Below are 23,348 nucleotides of genomic sequence, written 5' to 3' on the forward strand. Positions count from 1 at the left end.
TCAAGTGCAAACATGTTTTAGATCTCAGACGGTTCACACGCGTGCGCCAACACACACACACACACAGCAGTAGCCTACATTTCTGCAGTAGACTCGCATATGAATGAATCATTTGCGTGCGTGTGGTTTGTTTTGATGCTGTCTGCTTCTGATCTGGGTCTTGGCGGTTGTCCTGTGTGTTCCTGATCACATGTCCTGCGGAGGCTGATTGAGTCATCTGCTGACTCGGCCACTTGCCTTGTGTGAGATTACTCAACCAGACACTTCCTTCTCTCCGTCATCTTAGCTGCACGTTCTTGACTTGTGGTTAGAGGTGAGAAAATGACAGGTTGATCTGAGGAAATACTGTATAATTACCGAGGAGTTCAGTTCCCCCCCCCCAAGATTATTTTGCGGAAGTGGGGTGTGGGGCATTCAATCCCAGGACTTCATATCCTCATTTCAGCATTCAGGTCTGTGGCTGTTTCAAAAAGGCTCTTACTCAGATATTTTTTATCATAGTAAAACTTAAAACTTAAGTAAACTGTGATTGCCTTATATCTGTTGTTATATTATATATTATATTTGTTTTGGGTGAGCAATAAAACCAGATTGTCTTAAAAAAAATCTAGCAGACAATCATAAGGCCACAATCTAGCAATACCTATCAGTTGAATTTGTACTTCTATCATCTACTTATAGTTATAAGCTTTCAATTTATTTTCAAACATCAAATGATGAAGAACAGCCTGATTCCACCAGCACTACTTTCAGATTTCCTTGTCTGCCTCAACACAGTTTAACATAGCAGATGCTGCCTCCGTCTGTTTGTACTCTAAACTCGGAGTGCATACCAAGACATTAGTTCAACACAGACAGGCTCGTTACCAGGGATTATAGCTGATAAGGGCGCTTAACATTCCACCCGCAAATAAATAACAACATCTCAATAAGCCACTGCGTGATGATGTACTCTGCTGCCCCGGGGAGGCAAATGAGATGGAAACACTGGCAGGCAGACAGACAGTCTCGACTCAATTCCTCTCTCGCTCTCTTCCTCAGTTCATCTTTCACACATAGCCTACTCTTTTCTCAGTAGTCCAATCAGACACAGACAGACATGCAGACACACACGACCTGAAATCAACCCCCGCACCACTGCTGTACCTGTTGAAAACTAGCTGCCATTGTCATGGCCACAGCAGATGGAAACAACGGTTCATGTTTCTCTGTACAGTGGTGAGAGCGCGGGTCAGCTGAGTGACACGCAACCAACAACCAGCAACAACAACAACATAATCAACAGTGGCTGCTGCCTGAAGCCATCAGAAGCTGCTCTTTCTTTCCGACCGCTACTGGTGCCCTAATATTATCTGCAAATATTGCAGGGTTTTTCCTGGAAAATGAGCTTCTGTGGTACCTCTGTTGTAAAAGCTGGGCACGCAAGGTCAGTAAATTTGCCAATATAGGCTACGTGGATAGTGGCATTTTACACTTCAAATTAATGTAGGTATGTTCATTTTCTGCCTGCACTGTCCTGAAATAAAGGCATGGAGATTGAGGGCATAAGGTTTATTTTCACAATCTGGATATGAAAGCTTTTACTTAGATCCTTTTGCTTATTCAGTCCTTAAATGGCTACTCAGGAGTACAGACTATAGGTTAGGAAAAATATTTTTTCAAATAAACATTACTTATAAGACATCTTATGATGACATCTTTCCATGAAAGGGGATGCATTTTTGGTATTTTTCTATGATGAAGTCGAGTGCCGCTGACTTTATTTCAGCTCACCTCTACCTGACAGTTGGTCCTGTATTCACCAAACCCACCCAGTCAATACAGATACAGCCTGATATTCAGTTGGGCTGGACAAATCAGACTGAAAGTTTTGTAGCGTGTCCGTAGCATAAGTAGTTACATGTTTTTGAAAAACAGCTTCGATAAGGCAAGAATGGAAGGGCATCTCCACTGGAGCAATATATTGCTTTTCCAGCTCCTCTTGATCTTGCTGCAGATTTTCAAATCATATCTGCTGTTACAATATTCACTGTGATCCACATGAAAATCAGACAAGAAGGGAAGGATGTGGGAAGGCAAAGCCAAAGGGCTCTATATTTGTCCCAATTAAGAGTGTTAATCCACAACCTTCCAGACCTATACTAAAGTGCCTGTTCCTGTCAGGATGTCTGCCACTGACAAGGTCTGCCTGTTGGGTAACTCACTCACTGGCTCACTGACACACTGGCTTTAGGCCTTCTAAAATATTATTTTTTACCTACATCCAGCCATTTTAGCTAAAATAAGAGTAGCAGTTATTTTACACTACACTAAACTAAAAATTTAATATTTTATTGTATGTTATTATTATGAATTACAACTGTTATGAAAGACTTTACTCAAGAGGCGTGACAGTGGATGTAAGGACCTGTTGAATACAATCTTGTGAAGGCTTATATCCCAAACATTTATTTCTGTGTAGTCTGCTTGAGAGTTTACCTAAGGCACAGCTATAATGACATGAAGGAAGACCCCGGGGTTAAGATAATTCATGCTTATTTAAAAAATATGAGATGTAGTAGCTGTAATGTCCCACCCTCCCCCATCTCACCGGGTCCAGCACACAGGTGAGTTTGTTTTCATGTACAAAATACCTACTTTTATAAAGGAGTCCCTCCCCATTTTTCTGAGAATAACTGAGGTAGCTAAATCCTTTAATCCCTCCCCAGTATAGAAAACACCCACCAGGCCTAGGGCCTGACCTGTAAGAATGAGGTCAGAGTTCAAGGACAAGGGTCAGTTTACACATCACCAATTTGTACAGTTAAGCCTAGGTAAGTCGTTTTGCCTTCAGGCTGAAACTTTTTCCACTAGCAAAAAAAACCAGATAAGCTACCTGACATGTATTTACACACTTGGGTTATACAATTAATCAAATTAAGCTACTACTCACTTATACAATGAACCATGTTTGTAATTCATCATGAAGTAAAACAGAATTCAAATTACAAGAGAGCACTTTGAAGCATAAACGCCCACACACACACACACATATAGGTACAAACGCACACACACACACACACACACACACACACGCACACACACACGCACACACACACTCACACGCACACGCACACTCACACTCACACTCTCTGTTGAAGTTACAATGTTTCACATTTTGATATCAACCATTAAGTGACGTTAGGCTAGTTTCAGCTACTGTAGGTGGGTTTACTTTATTTTCTCATATTTCATCAAAAATAATCCCCTTGTTGGGTGAAAATAAATTAGTAAGATAATACATAAAAATCTCAGCAATATTGATAACACCGCTGCTCTGCTATTTGCTTTCAAAGTACATTTTGTGGCTCAGGCATCTGACCAATTAAGGCAAACTAGAGCAGGAGAGCTTTGCTCCGAGTTGTCAATCATCTGAACACTGATTCCTACTGGCTAGGTGGTTAGTGGAGGGAGCGGTGGGGCGGGGCGGGGCGGGGCGGGGCGGGGCTACACGTTTTTTGTTCTCCCAAACGACGGCTTTAACACCCAGGCAGCGGAGGAACAGGAGGAAAAGTTTGCAAAAGTTAAGACACTACCGCTTTGTGCAGAGCCAGCGTAACAGGCAGCCAATCAACAGCCTGTTTGATACAGAGGCATTGTTCTGCTTTGATTTGATTGACTCACGGTCAGAGAGAGAGCGTACGGTGGTCAGCAGGGACAAAGTCTGAGACCAAAGACTGTATTTAACTGAGGCATTCAAACATCATCTCAAAAAGTTAAACACCAGTGTGAAGGGTGACCCCTCTTGATTTATACACTAAAGACACATTTTACAGGCATTTGGCACTTGGGTGTTCTGGGTGTTCATTTTGGATCCTAAACTTTGACTGCATCTAAGTTTGGGAATTGATACGATTTTAATGATTTTAATTTTAATGTTGAATTCTTTCTAAACGATCCGATTCCTTAACGATTTCTTTATCTCCTTTCTTATATAATACCTTTATAGACCTTTTGTAGCACCCCAAAAGTACTAAATCTGTAACTGAAATCAATTCAAGTTCTGTTACCAATCCCAAATTACAATGAATAAAACATTATCAACTGTTCCTACCATACTGTTTCATTATTGTGCTTCTCACAATACTCTATTTTGACTCCAAAATGACTCCAGCATCTAAAACTGTACACACATCACACAACTGCACACTGTAACAGATGTAGTGAGCTTACAGAGCAGAGTGTGTTCAGTTCAGCTCTCTAGCTTTCTTGTATCTGAAGCACAATAGCAGCGAAGCGATAAAGAGGACAAACTAAACTCTTTATGGAAGCGTAGCCACACTTTCGACATTTGTCACGCTCGTTCTACTGCTGCGCGCTTCAGCTACAAGTGAAGCTGCTCCTGTGCCGGAGAACTGAACACACTCTGCTCCCCTGTGATCACTAATCCTCACAGAAACTCGCACGCATCGTTCTGGAAACATTGGAGCAACAAGTGGGTTTCGCTTCCCAACTCTACCTAACATAATTTTTAATGGCAGTGGTGAGACACACCAAAGAATGTTGTTACTGTACTTTTGGAGGTATTAAATGTTCTTGGAGTGTAGACTCCATAAAAAAAAACCCCAATACATTCCACACGTGTTTGTACAAAATGTATAAACTTATGGCCTATGATGCAATTTCATATTAGCAAATGTATTTTATCCCCAATCCCACAGGTAGTACACAGTAGTACAGCTTCCAAGTCTTTTCCTGAACCCTTCAATGTGTGCTTACTAGTACTCTGATTAACTATGGCAAGTTGGCTATACCACCTTATATTAGATCATCAACATCTACATCTGTGCTCTTTCAGGACGTTTATAATTTAAATTTATAGCAATATGTCCAGAGGTTAGGTTAAGTCCTCCACCTTTGGAGCCACACGTGTCCCTGTTGGTCTAGGAACGAATCCCACCAGAACTTTGTCTTGTGTGTTTCCAACTGTTTAAATAAATATGAAATACTAAAAGGGTGGGTGGACCACCCACTGTCCTTAAAAAAACAAAGAAGGATCCTGATAGAGTCCTACTGCCAGTGATCGATTCTTGAAGCATTTTCTAGTCACCGAGTCAAACTGTGCTTGCACCAAATCAAGAAACAAAACAAAGTAGAAACAAAACGGTGAGAGCTGATTCCCAGGCAGGTCTGGTCCAGGGGGCAGAGAGAAAACCAAACAGATAACAGATAAGACAGAGGGGAGAAAGAGTGAGGGGGGAGAGAGAGAGAGAGAGAGAGAGAGACCCCTTTACACCTGGTATAGCTTGCCTCTCATATCCGGATTGTATCAGAATATGATTTAGCTGCATTACATTTCCATTCGGCATTAATATGTGTCTACATTGTCCACATTTCGATCCGACTGCATTTTCTCATGCAAAATTCACACCACCGCCTACATCACTTCCTGCCTGGATGTTTACGCTTTGAAACAACTGTGGGTGCGGGTCATTTAAAGGATGGTGGGCGTTCGTCAAGCTGCATTTTCATACGCACTCTTTCTTACTTTTCGAAAAACAGAGGAAGAAGCCGTCTTAGACAGCTGGAACACCGTAGACAACAGCAGAGGAGAAGGCTGCTTTATGTAGCTTTCATTTTAGCCGTGGGCAGTGGCACCGCTGTTCAGAGGACTGAATGGATGCGAGAACGAAGTCCAGTCTGGTGAAGTATTTCTGCCTACATAGTTACTGTATGTGGATTAAAAACGCGGCTGCATTTACACTTGTGTTCAATGTGGTCAGAATGCGTTCCTGAGCACCTCTGGAGGTGGTTTGGGCGGCTGGATTACAATACGATCACCCAAGACACGTTAATGCCAGGTGTAAAGTGTGTGTGTGTGAGAGATGAAGGAGTGGAGTACTCACCGCCACAGCTATCATGGAGTCGTCTGGTTTCCATTCTGCCTTCTGGTAGAAGCCAAACTGGGCCGCCGCCTTCGCCGACTCGATATAGCTGACTATCAAAACACTGGGCTGTGGGTGGGGGAAAGGGATGTGGGAAAGGAGATGCAGATTTTAAATATATTGCAGTTTACAGACATCTATGTAGAGCAATAACATATAATAACATGTTGGGAAAAACTCTTTATATGGCAATATGGAGGTCATATGGTTTATACTCCATTTCAGTCACATATACATACACGAGAGTACCTTCCATCACATGTAAACACCATGTGAAGTTGTGGTGGGCTGGTAGAAACCGGTGTACTGGTAGAAACGATACACCGGTAGAAATCTGTGCTAGAGTTTAGATTTGCCCATACCATTTCCACTGGATGAGCCAGAAAGGTTGGAAGCAAGCAAACAATCTTTGGTTGAAAATTAGCCATGCGAATGTATTTACGTTCTACAGATTTAATGTCAAGTTGTTTGTCATTAGTTGCAAAATTGCTGAAAATGCATGGGTAGGGCTGCTTTACAAACAGCACCCATGAGAGAGACGTGAGGCTTGAGGGAAGTGAAAGTGAAAACGGGCGCACCTCCTCATCTCTGTCCACATGAAAGAAAGATAAAGAAGAGATTGTCTAAGAAAAGGGGGCGTCCTCCATCACGTGGGCATGGTTAGGTTATAAAAACAGAAAACTATCATCTGCAAACTTTGTCGCGCGACTGTCATCACCAGGTGTGGAAACAAAAATTTAAAGAAAATGCTGTGATATGAAATTCAGGCTATATCACCCACAACTAATGTGAAGTTGCATCCCAACAAGAGGTTTGGGTCTGTGTGTGTCTGGTGAAATATAATAATAACCTCTTCAATAATCCAGCTCACTTGTGAGACAAAAGGAAGCAGAGAAAAGTGCTGATTTAGCATCAGACCCCCAGTTCCCCAGTTCCTTCTGTTTCTCACATCTGAAGAAATTGGATCAGCAGTGTTACAGAGCTACAGTGTTGTTGAATGGGCTCCATTTAACATTTTCCTCTCAATGAATCAATATGTTTTCTTCATACCAGTTCAGAGATTATGCAAAGAAGTCCAATTATGGTCTGAATTCACAATTTGTGTTGACTACATCTTTCCTGTCCATTTGAGGTCGTTGTAATTTACCCTGCCGATTCAATTTAAACCAAAAAGCCAAAATTGAGACCTGATGGAATGATTCTTGGACTGATGTCAGGCCATCGGGGCCAGGAAAACAACAGACAATTTTTTTTATTTTGGAGTGCAATGCCCCTTTAATTGCTCTGACATTGAGACTGGTGAGGCAATCCAAGAGTAAACAAACACAGACAAACTCTGGACGCAGCAACACACTACCAGTGACACATAATCTGTTCAGCTGAATCAGGGCCAAATTCCACACAGGACTCTATGTTGACCATTCTGCAAAAATCAAACAAAATCACACAATCTGGGTTTAAAAATTGAAGGATTTAGGGGAAATGCTGTAGAAAAATGTATTTTTAATTTGAAAAAAATCCTTCCTTTTCTTTTATGTATGTTTTTTAGGGCTGGACACAGACCATTAATTGATATGGCAAGATTTTATACCTATCTCCTGAGCCCACATGAACCCTACATTTAATCCTGAACAGGAAAGTGTGATGTGATGCACAATTCACCACTTCAAACAACTACTGCAAATACACTAGCTAGCACTAGCTAATATAAACTAGCTATCAATGAGACATATTCTGAAATACAGGAGATTAACACAATAAATGACACCAAGGAAGTACAGCAGAAGATTGGGATAAATAATAGAAAAACATGAGGAAACAGAAGTGCTGGAAAGCATGTTAACATTTATGACAGTCATTATTTGCCAGCTAGTGGACTGGATGAGAAACCTGTTGCTAATCATTTCATTGCCACGAACGGTGGCTCTCTGGCAAACAAGCTGTACAAATAAAACACTCTTCTGAAAGGATGAAATGGCTGTGTTACATAGCTGCTGCTAAACAGCTAATTCTAACCATGTGATGTTGACTTAATCGCTACAATATATAACTTGTAGTAGTTACACCAGAAAACAAAAAACATATTATGAAGAAATGAGGCAGGAATTTTTGTGCAATGCTGTGACAAGGCTACAATTTAGAGTATAGGGGGAAAATGGTTGGGTGGCAAACAGGTGCCACTGATGTGGTTAAATCTGCACATTCATATTTCTCCCTGAGCGTTCACACTACAGTTTGTTCCCTGAGATAGACAGACAGACAAGCAGGCAGGCAGGCAGGCATACACACACACACTTAGACAGTGGCCAGTGGCCTGAATTTGCCTCTACCCCTGAATCACTAAGGCAGACATTTGTCTGGATCACAGAAACAATCATCACCATCAGTTCATTCCAATCCCCTAACACAACGTTGAACTTAATCTACTTCCAGCCTGCATCTGTTGTCTGCTCCTGTCCACCAGAAACAATAACTATGTTTAACTGCAGCCAAACAAGTCCTTAAAGGGGCATTAAGTTATTTAGGACTTTTATCAACCTCTACTGACGACCAAGGAACTGCACCAACATCAACTGGTCTTACAGTAGCCTGTAACTGACAAATATGATGAAGTTATATTTTCACAATATTATAAGAACGCTTGCTAATTAGAGCAGAAATTTATATTGAGGTAACATATCACAATGTACAATAATACTGCTTTGTCATTTGCTTTTTAGCTTGAGAACAAAATGTGTTGCACAGTTGCACCATTCTCCATCTTTGAGCAGCTGAAATGTGAGGGAGGTTTGTTCCAAAACAAAGTACAAGCCATAAAATGAGTCATTGACATTGATCAACAACCTTATCAAACACCCCACAGATACATTATCATCACTGTATGCTCTGAGACAGTCAAAATCTTACTTAATATACCTTTAATAAGACAGATTATTACTGGGCATGAATTTAACACCCAACCTCGCTCCAAATGTGGGATAATTTCAAACTTGGCCGGGGAATCCATCAATTATAGCATGTTGGGAAGCTGATATTTTGCCTCTGTGTGGGGAAAAACAGCCAAAATACAAGTCAGCATTTCTTCTGAATGCAAAAGCAGTGAAAAATGAAAAATCAGTACAGTAGCAATGTCAAAACAAAAACTGTTGCTCTACACTATTTCTTGCTGAGCTTTCCCTCCGAGACAAGTCTCATAATGATAGTTATTAGTTACATATAGGCAGTGAAGGAAACCCCACTGGCAGACTTTAAATAAAAAGGCAGTGGCATGGCTTGTGTATTTTCAACATTGTGTTAATTTGTAAGTGTGTCCTGATAGCCATTTATCACCTGAGTTTCATGTTTTTTTAATAGCCTAATCTGTCCTCAGCATTTCATTCTGAAATGAAACCCACTGTGTTTGAAAGGAAAATCCCACCCTCAGATACTCTTACAGTGTTATGTATCATCAATCTGTGACGTTCAGTGTATTCCAGGAGCTATTTTGTGATCAAGTGTTGTACTTTATCTTTTTGTTGTATCCACTTTCCCTCAACCTGCCTTGTCTGCTTCTACTTCAGTTGGTGATTTCCTACATTTCCCAGAATGCCTTTCAACAATTCCCAGAGAACAGGCTTGAAGTTGCTCCATTTACCTGTGACTGGAGTACGTGTGCTGTGACCGGAGTAAAGTTACCTTGACATTTGATAGTCTGTGGATATGCGTTTTTCCTCCTTCAATAACATGTAAAGTAAGCAAGTAAAAACAAAGTAATGAATATATTTGTGATTACTGGAAGAGGCAGAATAATTTACAACCACTTATTTCAGTATTTGAGAAAATATTTTTCTTATGCAATCTCCAGTTCATATGGGAAACAAGCTATTGAAATTTTAATATGTTCATACAGTAGAAAAATATTTTCTTGAATACTGAAACCATTGGTTTTAAATTGTTCTCCATCTTCCAGTAATCACAAATATATTCATGTGTGCTTTTACTTGTTTGCTTTACAAATAGCCAATATCAAGCTAACTTTACTCCAGTTTTTACATGTAGGCGGAGAGAGCAACAGCAATAGTGCTAGTGATAGTGCTAGCTGTCATTGCTTTGATGTTTTGGATAGCTGAAAAATAAAATAATACGCCAACCCAAACTGACCCAGAAATGCAAGCTACTTCACCAATAGCTGATTCAACAGTGTTAAAGTGTTTTAGGGTGGATTTTTCCTTTAAGTAAGTTGCATGCAATTATCACACAACACTGGAGTAATGTGTGAAAAAAAAAATCTGCATTTATCATTAAGTAACGGGCAGAGGGAAATAAATAAAAAAAAATTTTAAGCTGAAACACGGCTAATCAAGCTTAAAATTACACACAAGCATGTACAGTTAATCTATTGCTTCAGTCTGGGCTACAGGGTTAAAGATAAAAAGTTAACACAGTTAAATGAACCAACAGAACAAGACACCAGAACAAGAGTGTGTCTGATATTTCAGATCTTAGAGCTTGCAGGAAGGTACGCTGCAGAGGAATTCTCCAGAGTTGTCTGGCCTCTGATTTGTGTTATTTCATGACAAGCAGCAAAGATACTGAAACTGGTAAACATATGATTTGTTTGTTTGTCCGGTGACCTGTTTCGATTCAGATGATTTACTTCTCCCAGACAAGGAAGGAAAAGGGAAGTTATATATGAAGTAGAAGGATGTAATCATTCCAAAGCCAAATTATCTAAACTCCATGCTAGTCCTTCTACCTTTTTAAGTCATTCTGTTTTCAACGGAATATGTAGCAGGCCTTGATATTACATGAAAACTAGGACATTGTAGACTCACTCGCTATACTCAGGTAACAAAAGCAGGACATTATCTCATGTAACTCAAGCTAGGCTACATTAGACCTCGTACCCAATCGTTGTAACGTGAGAGCAAGATCCTTCAGTGTCACTTTCCTAGAATTAAAACTTTATAGCCTAATGGCAATGAAAACTGTGCACTGGAGAAACTAGCTCAGTGGGCTGAAAGAGAGAGAAACAGCCTCTCTCTTTGTTAGGAGTTATCACAGATGATAATCAGACACAACCCCTTTAGGTATTCCATCAGTCACAAAAAATAAAAAAAAATCACATTAGAAGCAGCTTATATGATTAAATTTGGATCTAAACGATGCTGGGGATCTAACCTCAAACACGACTAATCAATTAGCAGGTCAGCGTTGTGGCAGCTCAGTGATGCTACGCAAGATGAACTCTAGGACACTCTTCCTACTTTTCTACTTTCTGTCATGAACATGCCCCGGGTTTGGTCACGTCAAGTGAGGAAATCTGAGAGTGTGAGACAGAGTGAGACAGAAAGAGATTCAATGTGCAACATTAGGTGGACAATTTGTTAAATGCTGTCTCACATACTGGGAAATAAGCAGAATCACTGAATGAAGACCACTGTACAGTATATAGCTATACAGTACACTGCGATGGCAATGTATAGAATCTCTGTCATACCAATAAAGCACCCATTGAACTGAAATTGAAAGAGGGAAGGGAGAGAGAAAGAGGGAAGGAAATGAACTAGAAGCCTGTTATACACCATTACTTCTTCAACAATGTCTGGTTATGCCTGGGCAGAAGGAAATGCTACAATAATCTGCTGTGACTAAGCTAACCAATAAGAAAGGCTGAATGTGGCACTGCATGAGGATGGGACCACCTTCATCATTTTTTTTCAGTTCAAGCTCAAACATATACCATGCCAATGACAACACTGCCAAAGGGTCCTGACTTCAAACAGGCAGAAATTTTCATACGCGAGGCACTGCGATCTTTAAGAGACACTTTTCTTGCACCGGTATGTCCCACAGGTCTAAAGGGTATTTGGCAGATTTTTTTGTTGTTTCCTTGTCACACACTGTCATCGACTGCTGCTTGACCTACAGGCTTTCTGCTTGACTTGACTTGTTTACTGGACTGTGTGAAACATTATTTTCCATATTCTGGGAAATAATGATGTGGTATCTCATGATCAAAACAAACAAAGCTGAAATCATAACAGAACACAGATTATCAGTGTAATTCAAATTAAACATGTTAACTGTTTTGTTCACTGTGACTGTTTTGCTCGCATTTGCTATTAAAATTTCAATATGATTCGATTTCAGTGCTGTGGGCCATGATATGATGTTATTACTACACAATTTGATACTTCATACTATTGATATTATATAGTAATATTTGCAGTGAACTGGTACAAACAAGTAGAGTTCATCTTTTAGTATTATGACAGTATGATTATCTGCATTGTTGATATGATTTAAGAAGAGCAATTGAGCCAAAGGCTGATATTAATATTTATATTCCTCATTATCAGGCAAATTAAATGTAAACAGGTGACACTCTTGTGTGCTACAGTGCAATAAAATAACTTGTAATAACATGTAAACACAAACTGAAACTGCACAACTCTTTGTGCTCTAGTGAGCTGAACCTGAGGCAAATGTAAACACACACACTGGTGAACAGGCTCAGTTCTGTCAGATTTTACTGTTGGGAAACACCTGAGTGGAGTAAGGTGCATGGATAAATTTGATGCGTTACCAGTTACCACAGTATTTTACTAACAAATGGCAAAGCTTACAGATGGCATTACTTTCACCGAGTTCATGTTGTTTCAGTTTACCTTCAAGAGCCAAATTCAGGTCCGGCTGCCAGGGGTGAGACTCACTCTCCTCTATCAATCTCTTCTCTATCAAACATCGAAAATCATTTCCTACAAATCATGTAGCCTATTATGTCCTTTATTGTATGTACCTAATTAATAAAAGGAAATTAAAGATTCTGATATTACTGTGGAAATTTAACTTAAATTCTTCACACCCTAACTGACTTTTAACACAACTCCTATAATTCTCTTCCAATATGCAAATAATTTTAGATGATGTCACACATTGGGAGGATGTGCTTGTGGATTCCGCCTGAGCAAAACCATTCAACTCTGTCTTTGCAGCTGCACTGATAGTGAACTGTACCAGTGGATGTCTAGTTTTGGCCTCGCTGCTCAAAGCCCTTCACCTGCAAAACACTCACATTTACTCTCTTAGGAATTTCGATCCTTTCTCCCACCATGCTCCCTTGTTGTCATTTCTCAGATTAATCTTTCAAATTTCACAACAGTTCTCACTGATAGCTGTTAAGTGACTTTGGATCAGGCATTTCTAAACATCTGTTACACATCACATTTACAGAATCAGCATTAAATGTGAGGAGCTAGTGAAATAATTAGGAAATATTGCTGTTTTTTTGTTGTTGTTGTTAGGACTCTGTAAAATCTTGTGACAGTAACTTTGGATTTTGCTCTTTAAAATATACTGTTCAAACTGGAAAACTCAGTATATCACCGGGCCCTGCAGGCAGGCAGGAGGACAGCCTGATAGACAGACATAGAGGCAGACAAGCATACAGAAAAGACCGGTCCCAAAGAATTTAATCATCTGTGCAGCCTGAGCTTGCATGAAGACAACATCCCAAATGTCGTTTACCCCATATAAACAACCAGTAGGCTACACAACAGCATTTCAACCGAGCTCAAACCGAGATGGCTTGCAAGGACACAGTGACTTGAGCCCGTGTAATTCCCCCCCATCTCCATTTCCCATGCTCTGCCACAATTACATTCAGTCAGTCAGTGTAACTGAAGAAATCCCAAGGGAGCGTTAAGGATTACACACACACATACATGCAAACATGCACACATACACACACACTCTATTTCTCACACACTGACCCCACTGTGGGTCATGCTTACACACACACACACACACACACACACACACACACACATGGTGCACACGGAGCCTGCACACCAACACACTCTGTCCCTCTGTTCCTAGACATCCCTAGCAGTTTACCATCCCACCCACACAGCTGTGTCAGGGTGGCAGGGTGACAGAACAGAGCAACTACAAGGCTAAGCTGCTGTGTTACACGGATTAGCGGTAGCGCCTCGACTGAACTAGCCCGGCTAGGGCTGGACTGACCGAGGAGAGATGGGATTATAGAGGACAGACCTGGGGGGGAAATGATGGCTGATAAACACGACAGAGCAACAGGGGCAAAGAAGCGGGAAGAAGAAGTGGCAGAATTACAATCACCTGCATTCACACAGAGTGACCTGAGCAATTTGCCGAGGCGTTAATGAAGTGAGGGGAGAAACATGCAGGACACAAGTAGCCAGGAGTGGACAGTAGGCTGGTATCTGTGTTGATACCATCATCATGTTATGCTGTGATATGAATCTTGACAGACTGAGAATAACATGATCCAACACATTTTCTTAGATTTTAGGATACACTTCTACATGTTGCAAAAAAGCACTCCCAAATATCCATGTTAAGAGGCTTTTATAACAAAAAAATAGTGTATCTGCTTATATGCCAATTAAATCATCTGCAAAAAAAATCCTATTTTTTTTTACATTTCTGGCTAATGTGTTTGCCTACAGAGATGACTTCTCCGTATATTATGCCCACAAATAATTTTCAAGAAAGTGCAAAAATTAATAAATAAGAAAGACACACAGACAGACAGATAAATAGATACAAAGACTGACACACTAATGAGGTAAAACATAAACAGAACGCTGTCTCTGTTGTTTAATTGTTGAAAACTGCCATGCTGAATATTCCAAAACAGCAGTTTTGCAAAGGCTTGTTTTTCCCATTTCTATTAATCTACATTGACTTTAATTAAATTAACAGTAGCCCTGCAATCACACAACTTCTAAAATGTTAAGTGCAGAGAAAACAATGAATGATATGTGGTTGTGTATCACCTGACATGCTTTTCTTTCATTTTCACTTTTCAGTCAGATAAAGGTGTTAAATCATGCCGTTTATGCAGAAAAAACGATGCATTTAACAAACTTACACATTTTTATGAGATATTTGAACACAGTAACTCTAATCCCTGTATTCATGCATTCTTTGTGTGGGGTGTGATGCTTGTGTGGAGAATGGTTTCGCAGCCCAAGTCAGAGCCACAATATTTATTTTTGCTTCCTACCAAATGTCTAACTGGAAGCTCCAGCAACTATGCAACACACATTGTTTGTGGCAGCCACTAGGGGTGTTACAGCAGCAATAGGGAAGAGTAATTTAAAAGAACTACTGTCAAAAAATCCCAAACCAAGCCTCTAAAGTAATAGGCATAACATTCTACTTAGCCTAGCCTATATGCTGAGACAAAGTAGAGCTATTGTGATTTCCTTGCAAATACTCATCAACCCTTTTCAAATGTTGAATCAGTGCCTGCAGGTAATCATGAGGCTAACATCCACCAATGTGAACAAAAATCAGTTCTATTTTCTGAAAAACACACTCTGTTTCCTTAAAAGACTGTCTTCATATAACTTACATCAGTTTGATCCCTCTTACTATGATGTATGAATTTACCTGCTGAAGACACGTCACCCTAAAAAAGGTGGGTGAACTGTATTCGGCAAATAAAAAGGTGGGTGAACTGAGTGTAGGTGGGTACACCCTCCCCTACATCCCTGTGTTTGGAGTGGGGCTGGACGGTGAACTGGGCCAACATAATGGATCTAACAGATGTGAAGGTGCATGTCAAGAGGAAGGAGCTGCTCCAATCGACATTCCTGAGAGGAACCTTTTCCTGGACCGCTTGTTGATACTGACAGGCAGGCAGGCAAGGTTCTCAAGGAGGATGAAAGAGGGGAAGCAAAATACGGTCGCTTCCTGTGTGGGCGTAGGGAGGTAAACAGTGACCCTGAACCATTGTTGCTGCAGTTCAACAATATACAAGCTGTGTGGAACACAGACTGCCATAAACAATGTGCTCAATGTGCTTGATAACCGTATAGGAACTGCATAATATGGACGATTCAAACAAATTAGGGAGTAGCCTATATACAACTGAGGGCCGTTTCCTAACTCACACCATAGCACAGTAGGACTACCACCACTATGACTTCGATACCATACGACTGATCAAAGCAGGCTTTCCCGGCCTTGATCAAGATCCCATGTAAAGAGCCAAGAAAAATTCTTCACCCTGTAGTAATACCACGCTGAAATGAGAACCATCCAGCAATGGCTTTTGGACTTTTGCCTTTTGGTTTCACTATGAAATTACACTTTGGACTTCTACAATCTTGGAGCAGAAAAAGAAAAAAAACAGGGGGGGGTTTTAAATTTTGGGCTGGCAAGATTGTTTACCTAAATTAATAACCTGATAGAAGAGGCTGGAAGCCCCTGGATTAAGGCTGAGTGGTTGTCATGATATAATACACCACATTAGGTCAGTGAGTGACTGTTTTGAACACTTGTGGAGTCCCGTGCCAATAGTAAATGAAACTTTGAACTTGATAAGCTGGATTTGAGGCACTTGTTAAAAATAGCAGTGTTACCAATGGCATGGTTAAGTGCCTGGGACAATGGTTGACCTTACTAGTGGTGGATGTGTGTAAACTGCCCCCTGTCTTTCCTAGCGGGGGTCTTACAAAGTATTCATCAGGTAGACTCCAGGCACGGAGGCTGAGGGGATGAGAGTCCAGGCCTTTGTTATGAATGATGAGTACAGGAGAGGAATGACGTACATGAAAAGCCTTTCAAATGCAACGTAACGCTATGCCTTTGTGAAAACTCACACGTATACGGATACTCAAATAGCTTCAATGCATAACAATGTCGCCTGCCATGCACAGAATAGCTGTAGGGGGCACAGTTTGTTAAAATGTAAAGTTACTATCCGAATATCTTCAGGCTACTGACCGCTGCACCGCAACGGTTAGAAACACCAATACTATGTTTTATTAGCTTTATGGATGCATAATCGCGGAGGCAGCAGTAAAACGCATTTAAAAACCAACTGACGCGACAGCAGAAGTGCAGCATGTTTAGCGCAACTGTATGCAACATACTCACGCTTGCACATACAAGTACCACGCATTGTTTTTCGGACAGTTAATTAGCATCGCTGACCAGACCAGCGCTACAGCTGCTTACCCGACTGAACCAGATGCTGAGCTGGGTCTCCGACAACACGGCGAAGTAAAACCTCTGGGAGCTGGGCTGGATGTGAAAGGGCTCCTCTTCACTTCTCAGCGGACAAAGTAGCCTCCGGGGCCAGCCAGTTAGAAAATACATGACGGCCAGTCACTCCAACTCGACACTCAAAACAGTGTCGCAATGCCAGATCAGTGGCCCTTATTCCCAAAACAGAGTGATTTTAATCCGTGTGGCTCATGAGCGGCTGGTCGTGTAAAAAACACTTTAGGTGAGGATATGCAGTCCAACGTTGACACTGGTCAAGCTATCAATCCATGAATGCCGAAAAGGTCCAAGTAGCCGATGGAGCTAAAAAGCTAGCCAGGCTAACATTCGCTTGCCAACTTGAAGCTGATGAGCTGTCCAAGGCACGGACTGTTTGACCGAAACAAAGCTCTGCGAGGTCTGCAACGAAATCATACGGCGCGAAAAACAGCGTCCTGTGACGGACAGTTGGTCGATTAACCTTCGATCTCGTTGCTGTGTCAATTCTTACGATATCCAACCCAGCAATGTTTGTTTTTAATAACGGTAGAGCATCCAGTCCTCTCCTCTGTGTGTCTCACCGACGCCATCTTTACCGAGTCTGTCTGACTCAAATCTGATTGGCTGCAACGGAGAAGTTTGCGTCGAACGAGATGTTGACATCTGACGTCACTTTCCCGTTAAATTAAAAACAGGATGGCTCGATGCTGACATCAGGCGGTGATACATTTCCTAACAGCATGTTACCAGTTAAACACAACTGCATCAGAGCCTTGTTGACCCACATATAAACATAAAGCATACACGTGTATCAGTGGAAAAATGCGTAATTGAGTACATTTTAACACTCCCATGCATGCTACAACAACAGGCTACTCTGTCTCTCACCCTTATGAAAAAGGACCACCTTAATCTAAATTTTAGAGGATATGATACAAATATCACAGTAAAAATATAAGAACCTATAGGCATATTTATTATTGAGCACCACATGTCACTGTAGGACTATTATAGGAATATTATAGTGATCTTTTTTTTTTTTATTAGGGAATTTCCACTGGTGTTCATCAAATAGACACAATATATCAAGGGTTGCCTTTTGTTTTCCTAAATTGTAATTTTCCCATAGCTATTTATTTATTTATTTTTACAGTTTTTGTTCTCTTTTCAAATTATTTTAATGTTAGCAATATGATTACACAAGACATACTCATGTGCCTACACACAGACCTACACAAAGGCACACAATCATACACGCACATGCAGTGTGTGTTTGTGTGTGTGTATGAGAGTGAGAGAGAGAGAGAGAGAGAGAGAGAGAGAGAGAGAGAGAGAGAGAGAGAGAGAGAGTATGTTTGCACCAGTGGGAATACCCCCTTCTGCTTTTGTTTTCCCCATATGTGATTAGAAAACCTAGCTTCCATCATTTTATTCCTCCCTCATTTATTGGAGTAAACAGCAAGGACAGATATATTACAGTATTTTATGATTGCTTTTTTTTTTAAGATTCCAATTTGGATTTATAGCAAAACTCACCAACTTTAACTGAGGTAATCACATCCTAAAGAATAAAAACATCACATAACAATACAACCACATTCTGACTTAATAAACTGTGATCTTTTGCTGGATCGCACTTTCATTTTTTGAGAGACATGGTGTACAAAGAAGATGAGGTGACATCATCACCTAATGTCCAACCCTACACTACGTTACATTGCATTCATTCATGGTCATAACTACAACTTTTTCAAGCCAAGGCCCCATTTATAATAAACAACTCTTTAACCTGGCAAGAATATACTGTACTTTTTCTCCATGGCAGAGGTTGGGCCTTACGAAATACAACTACTTTTATATTGATGGAAATTTTGCAAACTTCAGTGACCTTCTTAAAAATACGACCTGCCCTGTTCTAGTTTATTCCATTACTTTCAGCCATGTCACTTTGTTTGGGCTCTTGTCAAACCTTCTCATACAAAGCACCAAGATCAGGGGGAAATATCAGAGAAAACCTGGGTGTGTAAATCAGTGGGATTACTCCTTCTGCACGGCTTAGTGTTAATCAGTTCAAAGTGTTGCATTGCATTTACTTATCTAAAGTCAGGCTGTCCACAATATGACCCAGTGTGGAAAAGCCATGGCAGGTGGCCCAGTGCCCCAGCAGAACTCAGAAGTCCTGGTCCTGTCCCCTATTAAGTGATTACTGGTCTACTATTGCATCTTCAAAACAGTCTCTGAAACTGTTGATATAGACAGAGATGGCAGGATTATGGTTCCTCACCACTGGGACAGTGGGACATATAGGACTCGCAGCGCTCCCCAGGGAACCGCATCGGCAGCGGAGCAGCACCTGGGACAGTGGCGGAGGCTGCCCCCTCCACCCATGTGGATTCAGGACCAAGGCCAGTGACCACCACACTAGGCTGCCAGGGGAAGGGGGGCAGAGTCACATAAAGGCCCGAATCTGTTTGTCACTGAGTGCAGCTGAGGGTCATCTGCAACCATCCTGGTGGCTGACAGAAGTTTGTTCCCCGCACTCTCCCTCTCCCTGATGCACCAGACCTCCATGTCTCCCTTCCCCTTCCACATGCTTCATGAACCCGGCTAATGTCTGTAGTTTGTGGTTTGTCAAGAAAAGCCATCATGCCTGAGTCCTGGTGTACCAAACAGTGTTCAGCTATTGGGTTAGGAAAGAAACTCACAAACGAATCTCACTGTCTTTGCCTCACTATTAGCATGCAGGACAGGTAGGGACAACCATGGGCCATGGATGTGCGAGATTATTCAGGTTTTCATTCCAACCAAACACGACAGCAGCTGAATTCACTCATTAGCACACCTTCAACCAGAGAGGGGGAACTAATCAGTGAAATCCCCTGCTGTAGTGTTTGGTTGGAATGAAAACCTGCAGACTCTCAGCCCTCTGTAACATATGGTTGCCTGTCCCTGATGTAGGAGAATGCTATTGGAGTGGAAGTCCAGTATACCTATTAAAGCTTCACTTTGGCTTAATGATTTGATGTTATATTTCTGATGAGAAGCCTTTCTGATAGTTATTATTATGATAAGAATAACTTACTTGCTTCTGAGTTTATGAATCTTACAGAATATTTTAAGGCACTCCCTTGACTTGGTGTTCTCCCATGGTATTATCTTGTACAATGTTGGACTTTTGTGTATCTGACCATAAGGCCAATACTTTCATGTTCAACTGCTCCCTCTTACTAACCGCTAACCAATGCATTGTGGCTCACTCTCGCTCTACAAGGAAGTTTTCTTTTCTGGCATCACCCTGGATTATTACTGCCTCTGATGTTCTCCTCCAAAGTACAAGGGGATTAGTTCATCTTTTCAGCAACACGTGGTCGAACATTCTTGATACTATTGCACATCACAAAAATCAAATAATCTAAACCCGAAGTCTACATGTGTATACTACTAAAGAGGTAATACCTTAAGGCCAAGCATAAATGGAAAGCTAACAAGTAACAAAACTTTATACAGTTTTATCAATAGGCAGTTAAAGATGCAAGAGTGACCTGTTTCTGACATGATCTCTAAGAACTACCAGAAGAACTACCAAGTCCTTTTCAAAGTTATTCATTCCGTTGCTGCCTCCTCCCCTAGTTACCTTTAAGAAGGCCTTTCTGGTACAGTGTGATTTTCACCATAATAGGTAGAATATATAGGGTCACATTTCACCCCTTGTCCAGGACTTGTCTATTACCCCAGATAATTCTGCGGCATAGAGCTGTTTTGAGCCCATCTCTCTTGTACTCCTGGTGTAGACATGAAGCCTTCCACCTGCCCGCTTGATATTGCTCCAATCAAACTCCTCAGAAAAGTTTTTAACACTGTGGGCCCTAGCATCATATCTACTGTTAACAGCTCACTGACGTCCAGTTTTAATAAGCATGTGGTGCTTCAGTCCTTACTCAGGAAACCCAATTTGAATCCCACAATTTTAAATAATTACACACCTACTTCCAAATTTACCTTTTTATCTGAAGTTCTCGAGAAACCCGTTCTCTCCAAACTGATGTTTTTATTTTTATTTTAATAACATATTTGAGAAATTCCACTCTGGCATTAGACTGCTCTCCTGAAGGTCACAAATAACAAATAAGTGATGCAAGAGACAGTGTAATTTTCGTTCTTTTAGATCTCAGTGGAAAAGGAAATTCTACTTGACTGCCTCTAAACATTGGGTTGGCATTTCAGACACAGGACTAGACTCCCTCAGCTCTTATATTTCTAATAGAACATTCATGGTAATTCACCCTCCTCCCAAGACATAATCTGCGGGATCCCATTCATGAGGCAGGACATCACTTGGATGTCCTGGAGTCGTGGCCTGGGGGCATGTCGGTTTGTTGGAGCTTATATACTGCTGGACAGGTGGTCAGAGGGATAGGGATCAGGTGAGTGAGCAATTATCGTGGGCAGCTGCGGCTGGCATCAGTGGGCGGCTGAGGATTGGAGTGCATTGATGTCTTCCTCCCGAGTTTCAGTTAAACAATCGCCATGCAAATTCAAAACGTGCTAAAGACTGCGATTCAACAGTCAAGGGTTTTGAGAGAAGAATTAGTTGCTGTCACTGCTGATAGTTTGCGCTCCAGCGGCATGGAGTTGTGTGGTAGTGGCGACAAATTCGGAGATGTTATGTATATGATCACACTCAACAAGTGTTATTTAAAGTTGACTGATTTTCAGTATTAATGTAATATTTTTTTTAATAAGATTATTTTTTGGGGGGGCATTTTCACCTTTGACATTTCAAAGTAGATAGAGATATTGGGAGAGAGAGAGAGAGAGAGAGAGAGAGAGAGAGAGAGAGAGAGGAATGACATGTGAAAAAGGTCATGGGTCAGATTCAAACGCTAAGCCACCAGAACACCCACAATTTTTTCATTATTTGACATAATGTAAAGATTTGTATTTGAAATAATTACATTTAGGCCAAGTAATTATGTGTTGGATTGTTTTAACCAGTGGAGTGCTCAGACTGTGAACGAGTCAGGGATGAAATTCACTATTAGGACAATTTTTGGGCAGCTGGTCAGTTGGTTGAGGTGCCTGCTGCCATATTAATGCAACGCCTTTGGTGTGAATCTGGCCTGCATCCGTTGCTGCTTGTCTCCCCCTCTCTCCCCTCTATTCTGTCTCTTTTCACTGTGAACTGTCTAATAAAGCAGAAATGCCGTAAAAAAAAAAACTCTTTGAAAGGGTCCAAATCTCCCCAGAAATGCTAGCGGGGTGCAGGGGCATGATGCACCATGGGAAGAAATGTTTGGGAATCTGCTTTTAAAAACTAATTTCTGGTGAGTTTTTTTTAAAGGTACATACTGTTTCAAGGGAGAAATGCAATATACGCCCCCCCATGCATGCCTATATTTATGTAGTTGTTGCATGATTAATATGTATAACAATGTATAACAATGCACTTTTTGCCTGTATTTCAGAGCCATCAGGACCGAGTTGAGAGGCAAACACAGAGAGTCAGTGACAGGACACATTTATGACTCAAATAATTACATGATCTTAAAAGCCATTTATATCATTAATATGATTAACATGCTTCAGCTGTAATTGAAGCCTCATTGAATTTTCACCATATGAATGTTTCTGTAATCAATCAATGGTACACAGATCTAAGCCGAATTATAAGAGCTATTATCAATTCATTGCAATTCATCTGCTGCACTTGTCGGTTGTCAGACATTATCCACATTCCCAGAAGAAGTTTTTAGACAAGTCATCATTATCACAAGTACAAAAGAGCATCACATTCTGGAGGCAAAACAGAGATCAAGATGCTGCAAGTAAACAACATCTACACATGGAGGTAAGGTGGAGAAGGTCGGGCAGCTCCTCTGTCCACTCTGCCGGGGTGGAATTAGGAAAGCTCCATGTTGGAAACATTTTGACTGGATGGTGTTTCATCACTAGAGACTGTCCATACTTTCTCACCTGCACAATGGGGGAAAACAAGAAAGTTCAAGCAACAGCAGAACTCTGTAGATCAGCATTTTAAAACCTGAACCATTTGGAATAATGCGGCGTACCTTTGTGCTGGTATAGTCATCCTGTTGCTGACCGCTCCTTCTTTGAGGGGCCACAACAAGCAACTATCCAGTCGGCTACAGTGGACAGTCCTGAGGGAAGAGAGTTTGAAACAGACAGGAGATCCTCTTGTATCTGTTCGTAGTAGAAGCCATGCTGCCCTCTAGTCTTTTCTGCCAAGCTGTTGTGATAGGTAACATGATTCCACCCCTATCAGGTTTAAAGTGTTCCGTTTTTCAGCATCATCCTACAATAAGTTTTGAATCCTTATTTCATGAAAACATTATAATCATTATAGTATTTGTTTTTCAACATAGTGAAAAAACAAATATAGCTGTC

General features: G+C 41.0%; 2 protein-coding genes across 2 annotated transcripts in view; one reads left to right on the forward strand and one right to left on the reverse strand.

Moving 5' to 3' along the window:
* Positions 1-17,539, reverse strand: part of ric1 (RIC1 homolog, RAB6A GEF complex partner 1) — a 53,906-nt gene extending 36,367 nt beyond the window's left edge. Inside the window, exons 1-2 of the mRNA XM_078288286.1 lie at positions 16,917-17,539; positions 5,886-5,993 (exon numbers count right to left, since the gene is read on the reverse strand). Coding sequence (XP_078144412.1) covers positions 5,886-5,993; positions 16,917-17,057 — 249 coding nt within the window. The 5' untranslated portion in view covers positions 17,058-17,539. The remainder of the gene's footprint in view (positions 1-5,885; positions 5,994-16,916) is intronic.
* Positions 1-23,348, forward strand: part of ermp1 (endoplasmic reticulum metallopeptidase 1) — a 133,434-nt gene that overhangs the window by 66,811 nt on the left and 43,275 nt on the right. The gene's annotated exons all lie outside the window — the stretch shown is intronic.

This window comes from Centroberyx gerrardi, chromosome 2, assembly GCF_048128805.1.
Source record: "Centroberyx gerrardi isolate f3 chromosome 2, fCenGer3.hap1.cur.20231027, whole genome shotgun sequence".
In the NCBI taxonomy this organism is placed as follows: Eukaryota; Metazoa; Chordata; class Actinopteri; order Beryciformes; family Berycidae; genus Centroberyx; species Centroberyx gerrardi.